The 25,510-nt window shown below is 40.0% G+C and overlaps 2 protein-coding genes across 3 annotated transcripts in view; both read right to left on the bottom strand.

Moving 5' to 3' along the window:
* Positions 1-11,925, bottom strand: part of APH1B (aph-1 homolog B, gamma-secretase subunit) — a 42,321-nt gene extending 30,396 nt beyond the window's left edge. The window contains exons 1-4 of one of the 2 annotated variants that reach the window (XM_005894554.2): positions 11,665-11,921; positions 9,333-9,503; positions 2,592-2,662; positions 1,380-1,502 (exon numbers count right to left, since the gene is read on the bottom strand). In XM_005894554.2, coding sequence (XP_005894616.2) covers positions 1,380-1,502; positions 2,592-2,662; positions 9,333-9,503; positions 11,665-11,777 — 478 coding nt within the window. In that variant the 5' untranslated portion in view covers positions 11,778-11,921. Of the gene's footprint in view, positions 1-1,379; positions 1,503-2,591; positions 2,663-9,332; positions 9,504-11,664 lie in introns of both variants that reach the window. The other variant, XM_070378047.1, reaches the window with a different exon arrangement.
* Positions 11,926-23,636: 11,711 nt separating this feature from the next.
* RAB8B (RAB8B, member RAS oncogene family) overlaps positions 23,637-25,510 on the bottom strand; it is a 66,681-nt gene continuing 64,807 nt past the window's right edge. Inside the window, exon 8 of the mRNA XM_005894522.3 lies at positions 23,637-24,415. Coding sequence (XP_005894584.1) covers positions 24,323-24,415 — 93 coding nt within the window. The 3' untranslated portion in view covers positions 23,637-24,322. The remainder of the gene's footprint in view (positions 24,416-25,510) is intronic.

Below are 25,510 nucleotides of genomic sequence, written 5' to 3'. Positions count from 1 at the left end.
CTCAGAATAGGAGAAAATAATAGCAAATGAAACACGGACAAAAGATTAATCTCCAAAATATACAAGCAGCTCGTGCAACTCATATCAGAAAAACAACCCAATCAAAAAGTTGGGCAGAAGACCTAAACAAACATTTCTCCAAAGAAGACATACAGATGGCTAATAAGCACATGAAAAGATGCTCAACATTGCTCGTTATTAGAGAAATGCAAATCAAAACTACAATAACGTATCATCTCACACCAGTCAGAACAGTCATCATCAAAAAGTCTACAAACAATTAATGCTGGAGAGGGTGTGGAGAAAAGGGAACTTTCTTGCACTGTTGGTGGGAATGCAAAGTGATATGGCCACTATGGAGAACAGTGTGGAGATTCCTTAAAAAACTAGGAATAAAACTACCATATGACCCAGAAATCCCACTCCTGGGAAATCATAATTGAAAAAGACACATGTACCCCAATGTTCACTGCAGCACTATTTACAATAGCTAGGACATGGAAGCACCTAGAGGTCCAACAGGTGAAAGGATAAAGAAGTTGTGGTCCATATACACAATGGAATAGTACTCAGCTATAAAAAGGAACTCATGTGAGTCAGTTCTAATAAGGTTGATGAACCTAGAGCCTCAGAAATAGAGTGAAGAAAGTCAGAAAGAGAAAGACAAATATTGTATATTAACACATATATGTGGAATCTAGAAAGATGGTACTGATGATTCTATTTGCAGGGCAGCAAAAGAGGTGCACACAGAAAGAATAGACTTTTGGTCCCAGTCAGGGAGGGAGCAGGTAGGAGGCTTGAGAGAGCAGTACTGAAACGTACATTACCACATGTGAAACAGCCAGTGGGGACATGCTACATGATGCAGGAAACCCACTCTGTGACAACACAGAGGGGTGGGGTGGGGAGGGAGGTGGGAAGGAGGTTTAAGAGGGAGGGGACATGTGTATGCCTGTGGCTGTTTCATGCTTAAGTATGGCAGAAACCATCACAATATTGTAAAGTAATTGTCCTCCAATTAAAAATAAAATGTTAAAAATAATAAATAAAAATAATGCTGTTAGAAAAAATCAAAAAAGCATGTAGCTAGTGCCTGAACCCTAACCCTATAAAAATTCACTTATATCAACTATACAGCAAAATTATTAGTATAGTAACAGAAAAATGAATTTTATACAAGCTAAATCCACTCTAAAATTCAAAAATACCTTAACTGTAATTCTTACTTTCCTAGGTCTCTTTCATCACAGTGTCTAACAGTACCTTGCCTTTAGAAGGTACAACATAAATTTCTATTCACTGGAATTCCTAAACCAGGGAATTCCACTAGGGATGACCATAGACCAGAAGTCTGAACATTCAAACCAGACACATACCTGAATATAGGAAGAACTGGGGAGGGTCTCCATGAATGCCCACCGTGCCTGGTCCCAAGGAGTCAGACAGGGTATTTACAAAGGAAAATACGCCACTCATGATTCCAAAGCCCAGGCCAGAAACTAAAGAGGAAGGAAAACACTGTTAAACCTTATTCACACTATGATTTCTCTTCAAATCACATCCCCAAGGACTGGGGGACACTATTTTGCTGAAGGAAAAAGGGTGCACAGACTGTTGGAGAAGCAGTGGGAAGTTGTCTCAGAAAAGGCAAGTGTTTGGCAAAATGATGAACTGGGGTGGAGGCGTGGGGGAATGGACAGTGAAATGTAGCAGAGAAATGAAAAACGAAAGAGATCCAAGAAGGCTCTGAAGTGACAGGCGAGACAGAAGGATATGATATTAAAGCTCTGACTTTAATTCATGATAACAGAGTCTACAGAATTAATTTTGATGCAATTGAGCTTGAGGGGTGACTGCATTGTAAAGAGGGATCCCTCAGTCAAGCTGGGTGACTCAATTTAGGAACCTAGATCCAACCTTTAAACCATAATTCTGAAAGAAAAGTACGAAAAGGTATTAACTGTATTAATATGAAGAGTTTTCCCAGTACAAATTCATGGAATCAACCCAGAGAGGGTAATAGTAACATCACTTGGAAATTGTTAACGGAGTGTATACATGTTAATAAAAACCTAACTGTCAAATTTGGTTAATAGTTAATGGACACACAGATAAGAGTCAATTGAAATCACTTTCCTTTATAAAAGGGCTCTGCTACTACTGCTAAGTTGCTTCAGTCGTGTCCCACTCTCTGTGACCCCATAGACAGCAGCCTACCAGGCTCCTCCATCCCTGGGATTCTCCAGGCAAGAACACTGGAGTGGGTTGCCATTTCCTTCTCCAATGCATGAAAGTGAAAAATGAAAGTGAAGTTGCTCAGTCATGTCTGACTCTTTGTGACCCCATGGACTACAGCCCACCAGGCTCCTCCGTCCATGGGATTTTCCAGGCAAGAGTACTGGAGTGGGGTGCCATTGCCTTCTCCATATAAAAGGGCTCTAGAAAGAAAAAAAAAAAAAAAAATACACCAATAGGTCAATGCAGTAATACTACTAGAAACCCACAAAGCTATAAAAGATAAAAATGGCTTTTAGGTCAAGTTTTTTTTTTTTTTTTTATCTTTACAACACTATGCAGCTCTAACTTACCATAAGCCAGCAATCTCATAGAGGGTGCTTTCTCATATGGGTTTATAGTCTTCAAACCCTCACTGGCTTTTCTAAAATAAAAACACACATATAATTTTTTTAAAGTAGTATATCAGAAAAACACATAAGGTATCTTAAAATTCAGATACTTAATGAGGTTTTTGATCAGATTATACTCTAAATCTAAAATCCATTTAAATGAGTACAACAAAGCTTCAAATAACTAAAATCAACCAAAATTTCCAATCAACTTTTGCCTTTTATCTGACATTCACAAAGAATAGGAAAAATAATATAAGTAAACAAGCCATCAGTATTGGGTTTAATAAGGGGGAAAAAAAGCAATACTTATGACTAAGCTTGTGTGTTAAGTGACTTCAGTCATATCTGACTCTGTGCGACCCTATGTACTATAGCCCGCCAGGCTCCTCTGTCCAGGATGCTCCAAGCAATAATACTGGAGTGGGTTGCACCACCCAAGGACTGAACTTTCATTTCTTATTCTCCTGTACTGGCAGGTGATTCTTTACCACTAGCACCACCATGACTAAGCTTCAGTATCAGTTCACTCACTCAGTTGTGTCCAACTCTTTGCAACCCCATGGACTGCAGCACGCCAGGCCTTCCTGTCCATCACCAACTTGAGGAGTTTACTCAAACTCATGTCCATTGAGTCAGTGATGCCATCCAACCATCTCATCCTCTGTCATCCCCTTCTCCTCCTGCCTTCAATCTTTCCCAGCAGCAGGCTCTTTTCAAATGAGTCATTTCTTTGCATCAGGTGGCCAAAATATTGGAGTTTCAGCCTCAACATAAGTTCTTCCAATGAATATTCAGGACTGATTTCCTTCAGGATGGACTGGTTGGATCTCCTTGCAGTCCAAGGGACTCTCAAGAGTCTTCTCCAATACCACAGTTCAAAAGCATCAATTCTTCGGCACTCAGCTTTCTTTATAGTCCAACTCTCACATCCATACATGACCACTGGAAAAACCATAGCCTTGACTAGACAGACCTTTGTTGGCAAAGTAATATCTCTGCTTTTGAATATGCTGTCTAGGTTGGTCATAACTTTTCTTCCAAGGAGCAAGCGTCTTTTAATTTCATGGCTGAAATCACCATCTGCAGTGATTTTGGAGCCCAGAAAAATAAAGTCAGCCACTGTTTCCCCACCTATTTGCCATGAAGTGATGGGACCGGATGCCATGATCTTCGTTTTCTGAATGTTGAGCTTTAAGCCAACTTTTTCTCTCTCCTCTTTCTCTTTCATCAAGAGGCTCTTTAGTTCTTCTTTGCTTTCTGCCATAAGGGTGGTGTCATCTGCATATCTGAGATTATTGATATTTCTCCCAGCAATCTTGATTCCAGCTTGTGCTTCATCCAGCCCAGCGTTTCTCATGATGTACTCTGCATAGAAGTTAAATAAGCAGGGTCGACAGTATACAGCCTTGAAGTACTCCTTTTCCTATTTGGAACCAGTCTGTGTTAGGAAGTACTTAATTCAACATGCCATGGCATCTACCACTCTGAACTGTTCCTCTCCCCAAAGTACTGTATCTTTAATTCCACTTTCTTAGTACTTTGCTGCATTTCTGCCTGGGTTAGACTTATTGTGCCACCCTCCCTTCTACCTTCCACTCCGTAGAACCTGAATGGTACTCATTCCTCAAAGTCTAGTTCAGGCAACAATTGCTCAAAAAAGCCATCTTTACCAATGATTGATAGTCATTCACCCCATCTCTCTCTAGTCTTAGGTTTGTTTGTTGTTCTTATGGGGATCTTTCATGTGGGATCTTAAATCCCTGACCAGGGATCGAACCTGCCGCCCACACTGGAAGCCAGGTCTTAACCACTAGACTACCTCTCCTTAAGGAAGAGTTAAGGAAGTCCCTCTCCTTAACTTTTAAATCCTGTTCACACTGATGGTCTGAACTCTCATATGGATACCTAATCACATGGTCTTCTGATTCTAAAACAGTTCTTTCATATCCCCAATCAGGCTTCAGGGGAGAATAAAATGCTACCTTCAGAAAAGAAGATAAGTGAACACCTGAAAGAACCACTGCTCAGTAAGAAATGATCTTCAGAGTGATTGTATCCAGGCTTCTGTTGTGGACAACCTGCAAACTTACATGAGTCCTGCCCCCCACTCCGCCACAAATGTGTCAGGACTGTGGCCAGGTCAGTTCCACTCTCGTCACTATTACTATCCTTTGTTGGTTAGAAAGTCTGCAACAATATTCCTGACTCAAAGGATATTTAAATTATATTTACCATAAAATACATTTTGTAAAGCTACTAAGGAACCAAACATTTTAGAATGACTTTTCAACAAGTGCTGAAACAAGAGTGAGTGAGGTTAACTCTAAGAGTAGAAAATTAGCCAGAACACAGAACTTATATTCTGGGTTATTGTGTTAATTAAATTTCAAGGTATGCATATTCACTGCAGTGAGCCTATCTCATCACATAAATATAAATATATATTTATATATATTTGCCATATATATATATATTATTTAATGTATTAAACAAGGCAACACAGAATTCAATCAAAATAGTAATATGCATAAAGAAAAATGTCTTTGGGATTTCCCTGGTGGTCCAGTGGTTAAGTAAGACCCAACACTTGTATTACAGGGGGCACAGGTTTGATCTCTGGTCAGGGAACCAAGATCCCACATGCCACACAACAAGACCAAAAAAAAAAAAGGAAAGAAAAAAAAATTTGCCATTTCATTTGCCATACTGTGACCACCTTTCTCTGGAACAGTAACCACCTGAAATGCCCAAGTAGCCTATATAAACTCACCTATCACAGGAGTGTTTTGAAAGGCTAATGAATGCTTACAGACCTACATAAGAGCAATAATCTCCATCAACAAACAGATATAATGGTATAATAGAATCAGTAAATTTTGGAAGATTTCTGTTTTATATAAATTGCTCAGTAATGAATAAAAGATTTTTGATATTTAGTATAACAAAGTACTGCTATCACAAATATATTAAGGCTGTAAACTGAAAACTTTTGTAAATGTCCTCCTCCTATGAGGAAGGAAAGGTCTAGTGCACCAACAGTTCTCAGCGCCAATACCAGGAAGTGAAAAAGTAAAAGGCACCGTCATCTGCTTCCAAGTTCCTGATGGAACAACACACAACTGATGACATGAGGGACAGTGATTTTCATTTCACCATTTTACTGAAATGGAAAAATTCTGTTTGCATTTATTATTGTTTCTAAGAACAAAAAAAGAAAAAGCTCAATTTTTTGAAATATAAACTGAAATACCAGCTTTCTTGTTTGCTCTGATTCACTCTACATGTGTGTGTAAGAGAGGGAAAGTACCACGGAATATGCATGTAAATGCACTATTTTAGAAATTTTTTAAAATAGACTTATGCCTTTTAAAAGGTTATAGCAATGATTATCTTATCACTTCTTCTATAAATGATTTTTAAATTACCAAATCTTTATGGGATCAGCATTATCAGACAACTGAAACTACAAAAGCTTCACTCCAAGCCAAAAACATTCTAGTGTATATTTTAGGCAATACGCAGGACCATAACTTGGATTTTTTTTTCCTTCTAATTAAGCTAGAAAAAACTATCATTTGTGGCCACGTGTCAATTTCTCACAGTGCAATGCTTTGCTAGGCTGAAAGTTACGATTCATTCATTCAAGATGAAGCACTGTTCCTAAGGCCTGAGTCATGAAATAAATTCATATTGAACTACAATGATAAGTGGCCTTCCCTAGTGGCTCACGGTGGTAAAGAGTCTGCCTGCCAATGCAGGAGACGCAAGTTTGATACCCGGGTTGATACCCTGGAGAAGGAAATGGCAACGCACTCCAGTATTCTTGCCTTGAGAATTCCATGGACAGAGAAGCCTTGAAGTCTACAGTCCATGGGGCTACAAAAGAGCTGGACACTACTGAAGTGACTAAACAACAATAAATACTTTGATTCAATTCTATATATATATATATATATATATAAAACTGGTGCAAGCTCTCCACACTTTAATCTTGGCACCAAATTCAGGTAGCAAAAATATTATTGAGGCAGTACTTTAAACTTAAAATTTCAAAACCTACCTTGGCAGTGGAGATAGTTAAAATATTGATTAAACTGAAGTTCTTATATTTAATTTGGTGAAGCCTAAGAGAGCAACTTAAATGTATCTATATAAATGTTAGTCATGAGTAAAGTACATAATTTTCAAACTTGTTTTAACATGTAACTATATAACATCCAACATTTTAAAAATGTGCTAGGAAAATACTTATCATATTCCAAAGGTTTGTTGCAGATCCATTTTGTAAAGGCAAACAAAGGCACCTGTTAATACATATTTGTCCTATTATTTATCTGCAAATCGCCAAAGGTCCTTTTGGAGGACCAAATATGGTTTCCCCAGAAGGCCAAGGAGGTTTCTCTGAATTTCCTGGCCTGAGAGCCTGCAGACTGACAGCAATACTTCCTTCCGCATGTGGTCCTATGCCCTCACTGCCCTCATTAAAAAGGGCAACCCATGGGGAATTCCCTCGCAATCCAGTGGTTAGGACTCCGCACTGTCATTGCCAGGATGCAGGTTCAATCCTTGGTCAGGGAACTAAGATCCCACAAGCAGCACAGCAATAGCCGCCATTCCCCGCCCCCACTCCCCACAAAAAGGCAACTCATGTTGGGCTTGTTGTCTTTTGGAACCTTGGGTTGCTGCTGCTGCTGCTAAGTCACTTCAGTCGTGTCTGACTCTGTGCGGCATAGACGGCAGCCCACCATGCTCCCCCGTCCCTGGGATTCTCCAAGCAAGAACACTGGAATGGGTTGCCATTTCCTTCTTCAATGCATGAAAGTGAAAAGTGAAAGTGAAGTCGCTCAGTCGTGTCCGACTCTTAGTGACCCCATGGACTGCAGCCTACCAGGCTCCTCCGTCCATGGGATTTTCCAGGCAAGAGTACTAGAGCGGGTTGCCACTGGAACCTTGGGTTAGAGCCAATAAAGCTTTGCATTTCAGGAGGAAATCATGAAGAAACACAACAGTAAAGAACAGCAGATACTCAGCCAATTCAGGTAACTGAGGTTGTAGAATCTCAAGACCTAAAGGGTTATTACTAAAGCCAGGACCTATCTATGAAAATCTACTGAAATCAGAAAACGCAAAACCAATGTGAGCCAATGACGATGACGTTAGAGTAAGAAAGTCCAGTACAATTAGAAACTGGCTTAAGAGAAAAGTGCCCTGTCAACGGTGGGAAGGGCCCTGCTTTCTGAACCACTCTGACCACAGCGGGGCACTGTGCTGGGTCCTGGGCACAGGTAAACCCCGGGCATTGCCAAAAAGGGGTGTGTCCACTGACATAAAAGAACAGAGACAGGAAAAGATTTGGAAGTCACATCCCTGTCTTCTAAGGGCCAGGTGAGAAAATGAGGAATGCACAGTCTTGAAAGAGATAAGATGACAACCATGTGAGAGACCGCTTTTGCCTGTGCATGGTAGAGGTGAGACAGAGGGGAGATTTTTATTACCTTACCATATTCTACAGTAAAAATTAAATTTTGGAATGGCAGTTAACTGCTGCATGCCAGAAATATTCAACCATAGCTGAATGTCCATCTCTTAAGGATACTGTAATTCCCATGGAACCTGAAATGTTATCTTTGATTTTTATCTGTTGCTCTTTAATATTTCCAGGAACTAATGGAACTTTCATTTTTAAACCTTTTCTAAGATACTACTTTTGCTTCTAAGCAATGGCTTCCTGGTTTTCTACTCGTGGTTTAAATTGCTTCATTATTAAAATTTCAGTATCTGTTATTAAAAGCATCAAGTAAAAAATACAGAAGCCTTGGCATTTTGACAGGAACAAAGGATCAGAAGCCTATTACAAGAGATGCTATTGAGGTCCTTTCTGTCTTGGTTGCACCCCTGAAAGTCATAAAGTGCTTTAATGAACTCATTTGCAGAAATGAAAAAACAGCACATTTATCAGCCTACTAACTAAGCATTACTACGTAATCAAAGCCAAACTCATGACTGCCGGAAGGAAACTACTGCTCCAAGTTCAAGCTCTGCTTTCAAACAGTGGTTTCACGTGAGCTCCTCATGGATCCTACAGATGACCTGCTTCTTGGCCTAGAAAGGGAACTCACGCCCACTTTTTTTTTTAATGTATTTTTCTATTACAGACATGAAATCATATGACATTATCACAAAATGAACACCTGTTTCCCCAATACAGTCAAAATTATGGCAAGCATAACTGCCATAAGAATTATCTATTTTAGGTGATGTCAAAGAGAAGCACATATAAATTCTGATTTGGAACAGTTTTTGTACTTATTGTTTCGATGACTTGCTCTACCTTATTTTTCTCTATGGCACTTATCTTGTAATGTATGATATATTTTCTTATTTATTCATTTGTTGTCTCTTTCCACTATAAGGTACCACCACCATGAGACTGTCTTTTAATCATGATGTATCCCCAGTACCCAGAGTAGTGCATGGCATTAAGCAAACTCTCAAGACATATTTTTTGAATGAGTGAAGGAAGGAATGAGGGCCCACAACTCAAAATACTCAATATTTTCAGGCTGGAAGTGTACCATCCCCTGGCTTGGAACTATGTAGGAAGACACGGACCTTCAAATACAACAACATACTAATGTTTCAAATTACTAAATAATAATTCAAAAAAACACTGGGGAAAAAGGTAAACCAAACACTTACTTTAAAAGTTTATAATATGCAAACCGGAACATTTCTTGGATAAGGACTGAGATTAACACTCCAAAAATCAGCAGATATTTCTCTCTTGGTTCATCTTTGTTACCAATAAGGGTTGCTGTCGTGAACCAAATGAGGGAAGAAAACAGCAGAGACACCAACCAGAAGAAAGCTCTGAAAATTGGAGGGGAAAAAAGTTATAAGTGAACAGGATCAAAAATGATTTAAAAGCAGGAAAGAAAAAAGGGACTTCCTTGGTCATCCAGTGGTTAGGACTCTGAGCTTCCAATGCAGGGAGAGCAGGTTAGATTCTTGGTTGGGGAATAAAATCCCACATATCACATGGCAATAATAATAATAAAATGTACAGGCTGCCACATAACACTGAGCACGATTCCATGTGCTATACACAGTTGCTGCTGCTGCTGCTAAGTCGCTTCAGTCGTGTCCAACTCTGTGTGACCCCATAGACGGCAGCCTACCAGGCTCCCCCGTCCCTGGGATTCTCCAGGCAAGAACATTGGAGTGGGTTGTCATTTCCTCCTCCAATGCATGAAAGTGAAGTCGCTCAGTCGTGTCCGGCTTTTCGCGACCCCATGGACTGCAACCCACCAGGCTCCTCCATCCATGGGATTTTCCAGGCAAGAGTACTGGAGTGGGGTGCCATCGCCTTCTCCAAACACAGTAGGTTCTGGTTATTCATTTTAAATATAGCAGTGTGGTTTGGGGGAGAATGGATACGTGTATCCATATGGCTGAGTCCTTTGCTCTTCACCTTAATCTATCACAACATTGTTAACTGGCTACAGCTCAAAACAAAGTAAAAAGTTAAAAATAAATAAAATGTATAGAGCCAAGATATACTGCTTACAGCTGAAAGAATTATAAATAAAATAAATAAAAATAAAACCCTGCTTGAGAATAAAGAGATTTCCTGACAGAAAACGTTCAACTGTTCTTAATTAATGTGCGGTTTCCCTGGTGAAACAAACATGCAGTCCAAGAGGAATTTGAAATTTTTCGTAAAAAAATCACGTTTTTCACTGACCCCTCTTTTTGTAAGTACATCTGAAGACTATTTGCCAAGGACTGTCTGGCTGGAAACTTCGTTATTTGCTAATTAAGCTTCCTAACTAAAGCTTTGTCCACTGATGTGTAAATATTTTTTCCAGGAAAATGTCTATGTCTCTATTAACAGAACAGTTGTTTAAAATCCAGATGTTGAAAGCCTGTGCTCTGATCTAGATCAGTTTCCCACGTCTGGTTTTTACAACATTCCTGTGGAGTTTAATGATTATAACAAGCTTTACAGACCTTCTGCCCAAATCTCTATTGTATTTTGTTTTGTTTTACCTGGCCGCATAGGATCTTAGTTGTGGCCAGCAGGCGTGGTTACCCCAAGGCAGGCATGTCCCATCTTGGTTCTCCAACCAGGATCGAACCAGAGTCCCCTGAACTGAAGGGCAGATTCTTAACCACTGGACCACCAGTGAAGTCCCTCTATATTGGTTTTTAAATGACTCTTGTGATGCAGCACTTTCAATACAGTGAGAGAGGTGAAGAAGTTCAGAAAAGGTGGGACTCACTGGCCTGGCCTGGCCGTTTCTCCTGATGCCAGTTGAGACTCAACAGCACAGAGGGTCATGGGGAAGCTCCAGTAAGAGCTGCCAGATAGGTGAAAACTGGCATTATGATCACATTCGCCACAGGAGTTCGGTATTGACCAAGCTCCTGCAAAGAGATGTACTACAGGTGCCGCGGAGTTTTCACAGGCTTCTACCCCTTGGCCGCATACCTGGATCACCTGGGTCTTTTAAAATAAATTGCGTGTTCTGAATCCCACCCCCTATACATTCCTATTCAGTTGATCACGGGTAGGGGCTGGGCAGGAGTGTGTTTTAAAGCACCTGATCCCCAGGTGCTTAAGGGCTCTTAACTAGCTTGGGATTACAGACGCCTGTTTGAATCTGAGGCGCGCTCTCTCCAAAATAAATCAAAGATGCATATTTGAAGTTATCCACAATTCTTTACACAGTTTTAATGTATGACCAACGCCCACCCACGGACCCTAGGCAGACTACCGAACCAAGCGTCAGAGTTTTCTGAGACCCACGGTGTTAGCTCCTTTACGATGTGAGCTCGCTCTCTGAGGTCGCCGACCCTCGGAGGAGGGCAAGAAGTCCCAGGGAAAGGGGTCTCAGCTCTCCCTCTTCCAACCATTCTCCGCTCTAAAGCCCAACGTGATCAAGAAGTTTGGTGGGGCGCCAGGGATCGCGGGTACCCCCAGCGGGGGAGGGGAGCCGCGGGTCCGGGTTTCCCGGAGCAACCGCCTTACCCAATGATGAGAAAGATGATGCGTAACGGCTCGGTGACGATGGTGAAGATGTAGAGGGCAAGCGCAGGCCCGAAGGCAATGAAGGCGCAGCCGAAGAACACGGCCGCCGTCATGGCGACCGCAGAAGCCGGCCGGGGGGCCTGGCCTGGACCCTGGGGCGCAGAGCGCCGAACCAGCTGTGCACCGGGACGAGGGCGGAGCAGGACCAGGGACTGGAGGCGGGGCGAGAGCAGGGCGCGGCGGAGGGCGAGGGCGTGGTGGGGGCGGGGCGGGGCGCGGCGGTGGGGCGGGCCGCTGCGGAGGGGCGGGGCGGGGCGGGGCAGGTCTGGAGGGGCTGGGGGGCGGGGTGGGCCTCACCGGGCTTCCGCTCTGGAGGCGCTGTTGTTGTTTGCTTACTCAGCCCTCGTCGACTCTGCGAGCCCTTGGACTGCAGCATCAGGCTTCCCTGTCCTTCACCATCTCCCGGAGTTTGCTCAAATTCTTGTCCATTGAGTCGATGATGCCATCCAACTATCTCATCCTCTGTCGCCCCTTCTCCTCTTGCCTTCAATCTTTCCCAGCAGCAGGATGAGCTGGCTCTTCGGATCAGGTGGCCAAAGTATTGGAACTTCAGCTTCAGCATCAGTCCTTCCAATGAATATTCAGGATTGATTTCCTTTAGGGTTGACTGGTTTGATCTGCTTACAGTCCAAGGGACTCTCCAGAGTCTTCTTCAATAACACAGTTTGAAAGCATCAATTCTTTGGTGCTCAGCCTTCTTTATGGTCCAACTCTCACATCCATACATGACTACTGGAAAAACCATAGCTTTGACTATGTGGGCCTTTGTCAGCAAAGTAATGTCTCTGCTTTTTAATGCGCTGTCTAGGTTCCTCACAGCTTTTCTTCCAAGGAGCAAGCATCTTTTAATTTCATGGCTGCAGTCATTTGCAGTGATTCTGGAGCCCAAGAAAATAGTCTGTTGTTTCCCCATCTATTTGCCATGAAGTGATGGTACCGGCTGCCATGATCTTAGTTTTCTGAATGTTGACTTTTAAGCCAGCTTTTTCACTCTCCTTTTTCACTTCCATCAAGAGGCTCTTTAGTTCCTCTTCGCTTTCTGCCATAAGGATGGTGTCATCTGCATATCTGAGGTTATTGATATTTATCCCGGCAATTTTGATGCCAGCTTATGCTTCATCCAGCCCGGCATTTCGCATGATATACACTGCATATGAGTTAAATAAGCAGGGTGACAACATACAGCCTTGACATACTCCTCTCCCAATTTGGAACCAGTCCGTTGTTCCGTGTCCAGTTCTAACATGTCTCAAGGCGTAGTAGCTTCTGATCCAGAGGCAGAGATCGCTGGAGATTTTAAAATTGGAGCAAAGCACTCAGTCCCCTGCTGCCACTAATCGTATACATCAGGCTGGCCAAGGACGCCAGCCGTGAGGTGCCTAAGAGGAGTGGAGGTCCCCAACCCCCTTTGGATCCAGGACAGGGGAAGATTCCCGATCAACTGAAGAACACGCAGGACATAGGCAGGATTCCATTTCTAAACAAAGGAGTCTTTTTTTTAAAGGACATTATGCCATTTGTTGACTGTACAAAACTGTAGCTGGGGTGGCTCTGATGACCCAGGTGATAACCCTCAGACTGTAAAAGGCCCATCTCAGGGTTGTTTAGGTGAGCTAGTTTTATTTGTACTCCACTCCTGCCAAGTCTTTAAAAAATTGTTTTGAAGGCATTCTTTGATTACCCCATAGTAACAGGAACATCTCCCTGCTCAGTTTTTACTCGTTTGTCTCTCCCATTAATACATAAAACTTTGGAGGGCAGGGTTTTTGTTTTGTTCTTTGCTGTTTGCACAACAGCAGTGGCTCAGATGGTAAAGAATCTGCCTGCAATTCAGGAGACCTGTGTTGTATCCTGGGGTTTGGAAGATCCCCTGGAGAAGCGAATGGCTACCCACTACAGTATTCTTGCCTTCAGACCAGAAGAGGGTGCTCACTAAATACGTGTTCAATGAATGAAATAATTTAAAAAGTGGAATTCACAAACATTTGCTATTTTATATTAATTGAACAGTTTCTGAGAGTTTTACAAATTAAAACCAGAAGGTTTATTTCCCTGATCATTCACATCTAATAAGATTTATCTCCATGTCTAACAGTCTGGTCTTAAGTCGCTCAATCTTGTCCAACTCTTTGTGACTCCATGGACTGAATGGAGCCCGCCAGACTCTTCTGTCCCTGGAATTCTTCAGGCAAGAATATTGGAGTGGGGTTATCATTCCCTTCTCCAGGGGATTTTCCCAACCCCATGATTGAACCCAGGCCTCCTGCATTGCAGGCAGATTCTTTACTGTCTGAGCCACATTTAATGGGGATAATATTTAACATATTATGGGTTATTTTGAGAATTGTGCCTGCTTGGTAAGTGCTATATAAGTGTTAGCCATTTCTACTTATTCTTTATCTATCATGAATAAAGCTCTTTGGAATCAACACTGAAAAGACAAAAATTGGGACCTGACTGAAAATGTTTTGCGGCTCATTTCTTTATGGTAAAATGTCATCTTTGTCCATTTAAAAGAGACATATATAGTTTCCTTTTACTCCACAGAATTTTTCTTCATTTTGAAATGTCTTTTCCAGTATCTATTAAAACTCAGGTTGAGACAATAGTTGAAACTGATAAAGTGATTCACCATTAGATAGATTCCTTTGGTTCTATCCTGAATCAGATTTGCCAAATGTAATTACATTATTTCAGGTCCATGCAGAAATGCCTTCATGGAAGCATATCATACTCATGTCCTTGGTGTGAAATTAAGCTTTTTTTAATATGAGAAATTGTAAGCAGATACAATAGAGGATCCCCTGAGAAAGACAAACAGGCATGGCTTTATTGACATAAGAAAAGCCATTTTTGGCTTAAGCTGTTTTGTCATCTAAGCCTGGACACAATGCTTGTCCTTGAACTGGTCTTAGTAATTAATAATCTTCTTTTAAAAAATATTTATTTCTATTTATTTGGCTGTGTTGGGTCTTAGTTGTGGCATGTGGACTCTAGCTCCCTTGCCAGTGACTGAACCTGGGCCCCCTGCATTGGGAGCACACTCTTAGCCACTGGACCACCAGGGATGTCCCAGTAATTAATAATCTTAAGGAAACAAAAGAATGCACGACTATTATCAGGCAAGAGAAGCAACAATGGTAAAGATAATACATCAGCAATAAAGACTGTTTCAATGGTAAAGATTTGCCTGAAACCTCAACCACCAGATCAACTGGAACCTGAGGGATGATGCATTTGACCTTTCCTGACCTTCATGACTTCAATCAACTTAAGCTTGGACTACTGTCAAACTTAGTCTCGATTCTATGCTGAATTCCCCTCTGCTCAAGCCCCTTCATGAATATGCATGCACAGTTACCTTGACATTTCCCCATTTTTGCTGTCTGTACACTGCTTTGAGAAAGATCCCCAGTGTTCTCCATACTTGCTGCGAGTAATAAATCCTTCCTTCTCCTGATCTTTGGCTTCCTTGTGTTTTTTTGCATTGACGTCCACCAAGAGGTGAACCCAGTTTTTCATGTAGCAAAATGGCTATCTACATTTTTCTTGCAAATTTCACAAAACTATTTCATTATCATTATTCAATATCTCTAATTTACTTTTTAAGTTCAGGGCTAGGAAAAAAGTTTTATTTTGCCTGACAAACACATATGCTCAGCCTGAGAGCTAACTTATCATATTCAGGCTTTATCTTAATTCCCAGGAAGCTTGGAGCTAAATCTAATAGTCGATTATAGCAACTATTCTTCTTCGTTTTAATTACAATTACTGCCATGACTTCAGAATATGGCTTATTCTTTTATCCCTATTTTGATTTGATTACCTTGATTTTAACCAAGATCTGTGTCTCCATTAAAGCTGCCTCAAATACTTTGGAAGTAGGCAACTCAACATAGAGAGCTATAAGTTGGGGGAATTTGTACTTATGATATCTTGACTATATCTCAGTTCAATTTTAGTCTTCAAGTCTAGTTAAAAAATGGGGAGGCAGTGTAAAACCTATAATTAAGTTAAGTTTTCATCATTGGGGAAATGATGTTTTAACAATCAGTTATCCACTCTCCAAAAAATCATACCTAGGCCTTACAAAGAAATATGAGACAATTGTATTTAGCAGCTCTAATTATGAAATAAATGGCAACCCACTCCAATGTTCTTGCCTGGAGAATCCCATGGACAAAGGAGCCTGGCAGGCTACAGTCCATGGGGTTGCAAGAGTCGGACACAACTTAGCGACTAAACAACCACCACCAATGTAAAATGTAATGAATCTGCCCCCTATCTATGAAGATATCTTTTTAAAATTTATTTTTAATCAGTGGATAATTGCTTTACAATGTTGTATTGGCTTCTGCCATACAACAACGTGAATCAACCATATGTGTGTATGTGTGTGTGTGTGTGTGTGTGTGTGTGTATCTCCCCTCTTAAACCTCCCTCCTACCCCCACCCCCAATATTAGGACATCTTTAACTGATATGTCTGTTGGAATAGAAATTAGCTAGAACAAACCATCAAAATCATCAACAAGATAATCTTCAGCACTCATGGTTATTTACTAAAAACACTTATTTCAAGCTTTGTCTGAATTACATTTATGTAATGCATTGCTGTTTAAAAAGCACTTTACACTGATTTTAGCAATTCCGTTTACTAGTGAGGACTGAGAAGCTAAATAGCAGTGCTATTGACTTCTCAAGTTTTTATGAACTTACTATGAGCTTTCTCCAGAAACTCGAAAACATACTAAGTGATGTTGGGAGTTAAGTCTCGAAAAGATACCTGGGGGAAGGAGGCTGACACGTGCTATGGACAAGAATACAAACTGCTGGAGGAGTGGGAGTATAAAAAGTAATACCACATTTTAGCAATTTATCCAGTAATGCTTGGACATAGCTACTAGTAATTCATAATATGCTAATGAATTCACTTGAGCTTTATTTTCTGATAGTGCTGATAGATTATACTCAACCATTTACTTATTCATTCAAAATGCATGTTGCATGACTATGACGTATCAGGCACAACGCTAGGCACTGGGAGTTACACCAATGAAACAGCTGTGCATCCTGTCTTCACCGAGCTTACAGTCTAGTGAAGACACCAGACAGGAAAGTGAAAGTCGCTCAGCTGTGTCCAACTCTTTGCAACCCCAGGGACTATACAGTCTCCAGGTCAGAATACTGGAATGGGCAGCCTTTCCCTTCTCCAGGGGATCTTCCCAACCCAGGGATCAAACCCAGGTCTCCTGCATTACAGGCGGATTCTTTACTAGCTGAGCCACAAGGGAAGCCCCAAAATACTGGAGTGGGTAGCCCATCCCTTCTCCAGCAGATCTTCCCGACCCAGGAATTGAACCAGGGTCTTCTGCATTGCAGGTGGATTCTTTATCAAGACAGGCAAGGAGAAGGATTATGAGGATATAAGAAAGGGGAAAGTGAATCCATGTAACTCAGATTGGACTCAAACCCAGTCAAAACCCATGGTCTTTTAACTGAGATCACACACTTGTTTTCAGAACTTAATGAAACTCAGGTTTTGGATGTTCCACTGCAGAAAGAATTCAGTGAAAGACAAAAGTGATAAGTAAAAAAGTGGATTTATTTAGAGAGAAACACACTCCACAGTATGTTGGCCATCTCAGAAGGTGAAAGTGGCCTTGAAATATGGCATGGTTATTTTTTATGGGCTGGGTAATTTCATAGGCTGAGTGGGAGGAGTGTTCCAACTATTTTGGGGGAAGTGGTGGGGATTTCCAGGAACTGGGCCGCTGCCCACCTTTTGGCCTCTGATGGTTGGTCTCAGAACTATCATGGTGCTGCTGGATGTGTCATTTAGCTTGATGATGTGTTACAATGAGCATATAATGAGGCTCAAGGTCTCGTGGAAGTCAACCCATCTGCCATCTTGGACCTATTTGTTTCTTCATCCACCATCTTGGACCTATTTAGTTCTGATCAGTTTATGTCATGTCCTCGGGCTATGTCATTTTTTCAAAGGTTGTACCCTGCCCTCTTCTCTCCTGTTTCAGAAGGAGAGCCAATCCAAATTTGTGAGGTATTGCTAAAGAAGATGACACCCACTCATTCAGGACTCGGCTTTGGAGTTAGTAAAGCTAGGAAGTAGGAGAGACATAGAAAGACAAGAGAAAAGGCTTCAAAGTGAAAGAAAGCCGAGCATTTCTGAGCATAGGAAGTAGGTCAGGATGTCCTCGGAGTGTGAGGAGAGATGAGACAAAAAAGGCCAGCAGGTTAGAGTTCACCTCAAGTTCCAGGCTTATCCAACGGAGTGGCAGGCTCTGATCTCCTTTGCAGATAATGGGAAATGGGATTCCAGATAAGAAGTTCTTGGCATCTGCAGGTATGAATCAGGGAAATAGCAGGAGTCTGGAGAAAAGCAGACAAACTCAAAAGAGATTTAGGAATTGTGCAAAACAAAAGTTAGTTACTGATGGGCTCCATGGAGTGAGGAAGAGGGAAAAATCAAGGATGATGGTTTCTGCAAAGATATATATATACACACACAAATTAATTAATTTTACTTGTGTTGACTGAAAAAAAAAAAAGGCACAACCTAAAAGTTGAGAATTTTGTTTCATTCAGCCGACTTCATTCATTAAGCCCATAAGACAGCCTCTCAGATATTTCTGAGTTACTGATTCAAAGAGGCAAGGAAGGAGCCAGATATATAGGAATTTTTGAAAAAGCAAAAAACCTGGTAGTCAGAACATCAAAAAGATTACTGTTCATGTTAATGAATTTAGCACTTTTCTACAGATGGGAAGATGCAAGAGTCTGGGCTCACTGAAATCATTTCTTAGGTATGTACCTTACCTATCTAGATCTAGAGTCAGCGTCCTGCTTTTCTTCATCCTGAATCCCCTCTAGGTGCTGTTTTGCGGGGTGTGTGTGTGTGGGGGGGGTGGTGGTGGTGGATGCAGTGGCTCATGGCTTGATGGCCACAGTATCCTTTGTTTGCTGATATGGCCATTGATGTGTTTCATACATACTTGCTGTGGGAGTATACTCATGTATCCCTGTAACTAGTATTAAAAAACTTAAATTTTGTGAATAGGAAACATTGAAGAGAGGGGGAAAGGATTTACTCAATTTACTGATATATAAACAGCATTCTGGGTGATTTGTCTTATTAAAAGAAGATCCTTCTGTATTTAGTAAAGGTTAAAATAGTGTAAAATATTTAACAAAGACTAAAATAAAGATGGGGGCCAGATAATGAAGCTTCTCTTTTTATTGCCAAACTTACTGAGGCTCTGATGAATTTACTTCCAACTTAAAAAAAAAAAAATTATTATTTATATTTGGTTTCTGTTGTAGCACCCGGGCTCCAGAGCATGTGGGCCACCCATTGGGCATGTGCGGGCTCAATGGTTGAGGCCCTTGTGGGAGCATGTGGGATCTTAGTTTCCTGACCAGGCATCAAACCCGAGTCCCCTGCATTGGAAGGAAGATTCTTAACCACTGGACCACCAGGGAAGTCCCCCTTTACTTTTAATCTTTCTTCAAATTAAAAAGTAAATGGAGAACCAAACAACTCCTAATTTATACTTAACTTTCTTTAGTGACAGTTGATTTTGATGACTGCTGAAATTCACTCATTTTTTTCCCCAACATTTCTTTAACACCTACTATATGCCAGGTCCTTTGTCTGATACTGTGAATACAAAAACCAAACACTCAGTCCCCAGCCTACAAGAGCTGAGTCTAGTGGGGAAGGAAAGTAAACAGATGATTCCAATCCAGGGCCGTGAGTGACACTTTGGGCAGACATAGGACAGGGTTCCTAACCATGGATGGGGTTGTTGCTGAAGTCTTCCCACCAAACCCTTACTGAATATTGAAAGATAAGGAGAAGTCAGTCAGGCAAGGGGTGGGAAGTCAGCAGAAGGAGCAGCCTAAGGAAAGGAATGACAAAGCATGTTATGTTTGGAGATGCAAGTACTGATGAGGCTCAAAAGATATGTGTGAGTTCAAGTGTGACAAAATCAAAGGCTGGAGAGAAAGAGGTGGAGATCGCAAAAGACTTTGCAAGGCTAAAGGGTTTAAATGTGGCAGTTACAGATTTAAAAACCATTCAGCACAGTGAAAATTGGAGAGGAGGAAAATAAAATTAGAGACTAGAAGACTGGTTAGGCGAGATTACAGAAATCTAGGCAAAAGATAAGGAGGCCTGAACAAAGAGAAACTAACATGACATTGTAAATCAACTATAAATCATCAAAACTGCTGCAAAATATAAATAAAATTTCCCTCTCCCAAAAAACAACAACAAAAAAGAACTCTAAGTCAGATGTAAAGTTTGCTAAAATATCTCAGGTCTACCATGGTTTGTGACACATACCTAGCAAATTAGAAGAAACATTTTTTAAATGTGCATTTCAGAGAGACATGAGTATTTTCATTATGTAGTTTTTATTTTAGACGAACATTGTAAAAAAAAGTTCATCTGGAATAAAATCCATTTTTTTTCTTAAAAAAAAACCCAAAACATAGCATCATTATCAGTACACAGTTAATGACTTGGCTTAAACAAGATTAACAACATGACAGATCCATTTTATCTGCAGGTTTTTCACACTAAGCCGTTGGAGCAAAGGTAAAGTATGCTGAAACATAGACAGGAGGACAACTCTATGGAAAAAACAGGTATTTCCCACTTGGGACATGATTTTAGTCAAAAACTTTAAGGTACTTTGCTTTAAAGGAACAGTGTCAGCTGCAAATAAACAAAATAAGACCCATCTGTAAGGCCATAGGAATGAATTATAATTAAATTCACATTTTAAAAAAAGGTAAGAAATGAAACAAGAAGTTCTATTAGTTCTTGGCAATAAGAAATGCAATTGCGTATGGCACAAGCATTTTAAAAAATGAAGTAAAATTTGAAAATATACCTAAAACAATTGCTTGCTAATTTCCATTTCTGCAAATTTCAACTACATTTTTTTCATCGTGATCATGACATTAATTTTATTAGTCTGAAAAAAGACCGTTTCTACTGTAAAATTGTGCTAGTACTTGAAATTTTATTAGCATATCCTCTCCATCTACATCTCTACCGGACAAGGCATTTTTTAGACATTCCCCCGCCCCCTTTTGGATGTAACAAGAAGGCAAAAGCAATGTCCTTTCTGTTAAAAGAAAAAATCTAAAAAATCTGATATGAGAAACAAGTGCTTAAAATCTGAGATAAGTAAACCAACATAACAAAATACTGTTCTAAAATGTTAAGCTTAAAAACTCATCTTTCAAGATTAAGAACTAAATTTATAAAGAAATCAAAGTTATGAACAAGGAAAGAAAGTCTGCTTACATGTATCACTTACTGCTCACAAGAAAAACTCAGTAAGCCTTAATACAGATTCTCAGCATTCAGAACCTGTAAAATGGAGTTATAATCTCTTATTTAGAAATTTCTGCAAACATTTATCTATATTGCACAGCTAAATTTATTAATGGAGACAGGAAGATAATACTTTTTTTTCTGCGCTATTGGATAAGACATGTATGATCTATCCTAAACTACCTCCTACCTTTTCCAATGATGCTTTAGTTCAAAACAAAACATAGAGTCTAAATTGTGCTGGATACTTAAAGACTGGCTCACTGTTTTTCTACTAGGTATTAGAATACTAGTTAGCTAAATGAGGTATAATTAAAAAATAGTCCTTCAAAGTAAAGAGTATAGTCTTCTGAAAATTTGTAACAAAGACTGCACAAAATGTTCATGTGAAGAGAAAGAAACCTTGCAGCACCGCCTAACTGATGCACAGGTGGATTATTTTCCCATCATCTGTCTGAAGAAAAATGTAGCTAAAGTAAGTTCCCAGGGAAACATTTTATAATTAACTGATCTACATGCTACTTAGTTACAGCACATTTGCATTGTCTGATAACCCTCAGACTCTTATTTGAAAAGGTCGAGCCCAATCATTGTCAAAAATCAGCACATTGATAATAAAATGCAGCCACTGAACCACTAACACTGCTGCAAAAAATCTTCATGTATCCTGACCCATAAAACCACAAAAATGTTCACACAAAACTAGATTTCTTCGGTTTCAGCAGGGAAAAGACAATTATCTCTCACTAAATTCATCTACAAATAGAAAAAATAATGCACTATATGTACATTATTAAGCAAAGTGGAATATTTATTGGGGCAGTGTTACCATGCAGAAAGTGAATTTCCTATGGTCTTAGCTCAAATTATATACAATTTAGCAAAGCTAAATGTAAGAAAATAGCAAGGACAATTTATTTCTATATAACAGAGTATATACCCCCAGTTTGCTGCTACTTCAAAGAACACTTTTAGACTCATCTAACTTTTATAGGCTCTTTCAAAGGGAAGTTCATGGAGACTAGTTATTAACCCATAAGCAACAACAGAAGAGAAAAGGAAAAAACAAAACAAACAAAAGCAAAGCATTCTGTTAAAAATAAAAAAAGGCTAACCACAGATTATGTCAGTTTTGGTTTGCAGACAACCCCTGAGATATAAACCAAAGTGTTAAGACACCAAAGAGTCCGAGGTAAATTACTAAGAGGGTTACATTCATATGTGGTGTCATAGCACTTGCCTTTTAGAAATTACCTTGTTACCATCCAGAAAGCTTAACTGCTGGGATCTTTTTCTGAAAATTAGTGAATACAAGATGTTTCTAAGAAACTATTTTCTTCATTTCAGAAATATATCAATATCTAATTTTAAGATGGTAGACTTACAATCCACTTGTGATCAAGGAACTACTGATTTCACTGGTACACCAATAAGTGCTTTTAAGCCTATGAGTACCAAAAAAAAAAAAAAGTCAAGGAGATCGAAATTTGTGAATATTAAGTTTAGAGAACCCATCAAAACTAGCTCTGGTATATATTTCCTGCCACTAAATTGTGCCTAAGTTTTCAAACAAGTAGTAAAGACTGACTAGGCCAAGTATTCCAGTGATACATCTTAATTTGAAGCAGAATTCTCTGCAGTAACAAGCAATCCATTTCCACTTTCATCTTCCAACCTTAACCATCAAGCATGATGGCAACCAGTGTGAAACAAAACTGGCTTAACAGGAACTATAATTATTAGTGCCTAATCACCTCGTTATTACTCTCTCTGTCTTATGACACTGAAGGCTGGAATAATAGAATGAATTTGGCACCTAAGTTAATACTAAATACTTTCTTTTTTCCTTATGTGACAGATTCATCTACAAAAGGCATTACCAGTACCAGTGTTATGATGAGAAAGGCAGCTAAGCTTTTGGTTGGCTTTGGCCCAAATGGCTGGACCAAGTTCTATAACAGTGAACCTGAACAGATGGATCTGGGTTCTACACATTCAATAACAGCTGTTGTAAAACTGAAACCATGCTCTTATTTTCTCTAATGAAAAGGTGAGACTTTTCCTAGAGGATGCACTAGAACTAATTACTCTTAATAATAATAAAAGTCCAATTAAAAAAAAAATCATTTCTACCATTACCAACAACTATCTCTATAAAATTACATCCACAAGTTAACCTCTCTCCCTATGGGTAAGCTTTCTGTGAACTGAGTCTGAATCTAACTCTTCAGACAGGGATTATGGTAAGAACTGGACATTACTACTAAACCAGCAAGCTAAGAGCGAGTCTAGGAAGAGCTATATGACATATGCTGATGTGACAAAACATCAATTAGATGCTGAAATAAAACCCTAAACTAACTCTCTGCCTATGTAAAATTCCAGCTCAAGAAGTTTACATGTAGAAACAGACAGCAGTGTTCAAATATGTCTTAGGTGAGTGATTATAATAGGTCAAATGTAGGAAAGAGGAGGGAATACAAATCTCAAGAAAAGTGACATTAAGATGGTTTCCAAATGCAGCTTCAATAGATTAGGCAGAAGTAATCAATTAAAAAAATGATTTATTCAGCTACTCAGACTCTTCGGCAAAAAGGTCAGGAATGAAGAAAAACTCTGAATAATCTAAAGAAATAAACTGTGGCCTCTGATGGGCATTTTTAGGAATTTCTAAGATAAACTTTTATCAAAATTTAATGACTCTTATTTAAGAAAACCAGAGCCTTTAAACAAATGCTATCAATGCAATAACATTTGGCCATATGAACCAGACCAAATGTCCTAAAATTTTAGTATATTAACTTCTGCTTTAAATGTTCTACTCTTTTTTAAAAAACATTCCCCAAAGCAAATTTGTCTAGAACTTCATGTCAGAAGTGTGCAGATAAGAATCTCAGATTGTGCTGTAACAATGAAAGGCTAACACTGATGTGCAAAGTGAAAAAGAAAAAGATAGCAGCTTCTGCAACACGCAATAAAACAGAGGAAAAACAAGTTAAGTCCGGCACGTGTCTCCACTTCATGGCTTCCACGTTTGAAGAGAGAAGCCTGTTATCCTGATGGGCCATAAGGCTGGAATCCACTGCACACTCAGTGTGCAGAATCTAGGTATAGGTTCAGCGGTGCTCTCAGTAGCAGCCAGGCAGGATGGTTCTGAGGCTGGGTGACCTGTGCTTTCAGAGAAGCAGGAGAGGGTCCTCAAGGTGTGCTGCAGTCTCTCATAAAGAGTTCATCAAAGGAGCAAACAACGGAAGAAACTGGTCTTCTTCGATCGGTTTTCTGTTATTTTCACTGGTCCACCTGCCCCTGATGAATTGCTGTCGTTCTGAAAAACAGAAAATGAAGTTACCAAGGAGATAAAAGTCTCATGGTTTGAGCCCAATTATCTAAAAAATAAAAATATCTAACCATGCTCATAAATTTGTACTCAGTAGTCTAATTAGGAAGGGAACTAGCTAAGCTCTTATGTTTTTTATTTCTTTGGAAACGGTGGGTTAAAATGGGAAAAATATTTTAAGGTGAGCACCTAATACATTAACAACATTTTGGTTAGGAAGTTCCTATTTCCAGTCCAAAGAAATTATAACCACAAGAGTGTAAAGTATCAAGGATAATGATGGAGATGATGTTAAGATACTACGCTTACTCCTTGGAAGGAAAGTTATGACCAACCTAGATAGCATATTCAAAAGCAGAGACATTACTTTGCCGACAAAGGTCCGTCTAGTCAAGGCTATGGTTTTTCCTGTGGTCATGTATGGATGTGAGAGTTGGACTGTGAAGAAGGCTGAGCGCCGAAGAATTGATGCTTTTGAACTGTGGTGTTGGAGAAGACTCTTGAGAGTCCCTTGGATTGCAAGGAGATCCAACCAGTCCATTCTAAAGGAGATCAGCCCTGGGATTTCTTTGGAAGGAATGATGCTAAAGCTGAAACTCCAGTACTTTGGGCTCCTCATGTGAAGAGTTGACTCATTGGAAAAGACTCTGATGCTGGGAGGGATTGGGGGCAGGAGGAGAAGGGGACGAGAGAGGATGAGATGGCTGGATAGCATCACTGACTCAATGGATGTGAGTCTGAGTGAACTCCAGGAGTTGGTGATAGACAGGGAGGCCTGGTGTGCTGCGATTCATGGGGTCGCAAAGAGTCGGACACGACTGAGGGACTGAACTGAACTGAACAGGCAATCCTGTTAGAGGCAAGAAGAGCTGGTAACATAAGGTATACAATTACATGCAAGATTTAGGGTAAACCAAACTTTTCAGGTTGTCCTAATGAGTCATCACTGAGATTGTTTCAAATTGAAGCAGACTTGAGCAACTTCAAAATCATAGTTATATACAGACACAGAGAGAGATTAAAATATTTAATTTGTGCCATTATTACTTTAATTATTCTGAACAAAATTCAATCAAAGACCAC

The sequence above is a fragment of the Bos mutus genome, chromosome 10 (assembly GCF_027580195.1).
Source record: "Bos mutus isolate GX-2022 chromosome 10, NWIPB_WYAK_1.1, whole genome shotgun sequence".
NCBI lineage: Eukaryota > Metazoa > Chordata > Mammalia > Artiodactyla > Bovidae > Bos > Bos mutus.
Note: the sequence above shows the minus strand (reverse complement) of the source record. Positions and strands in the feature narration are given on the sequence as shown.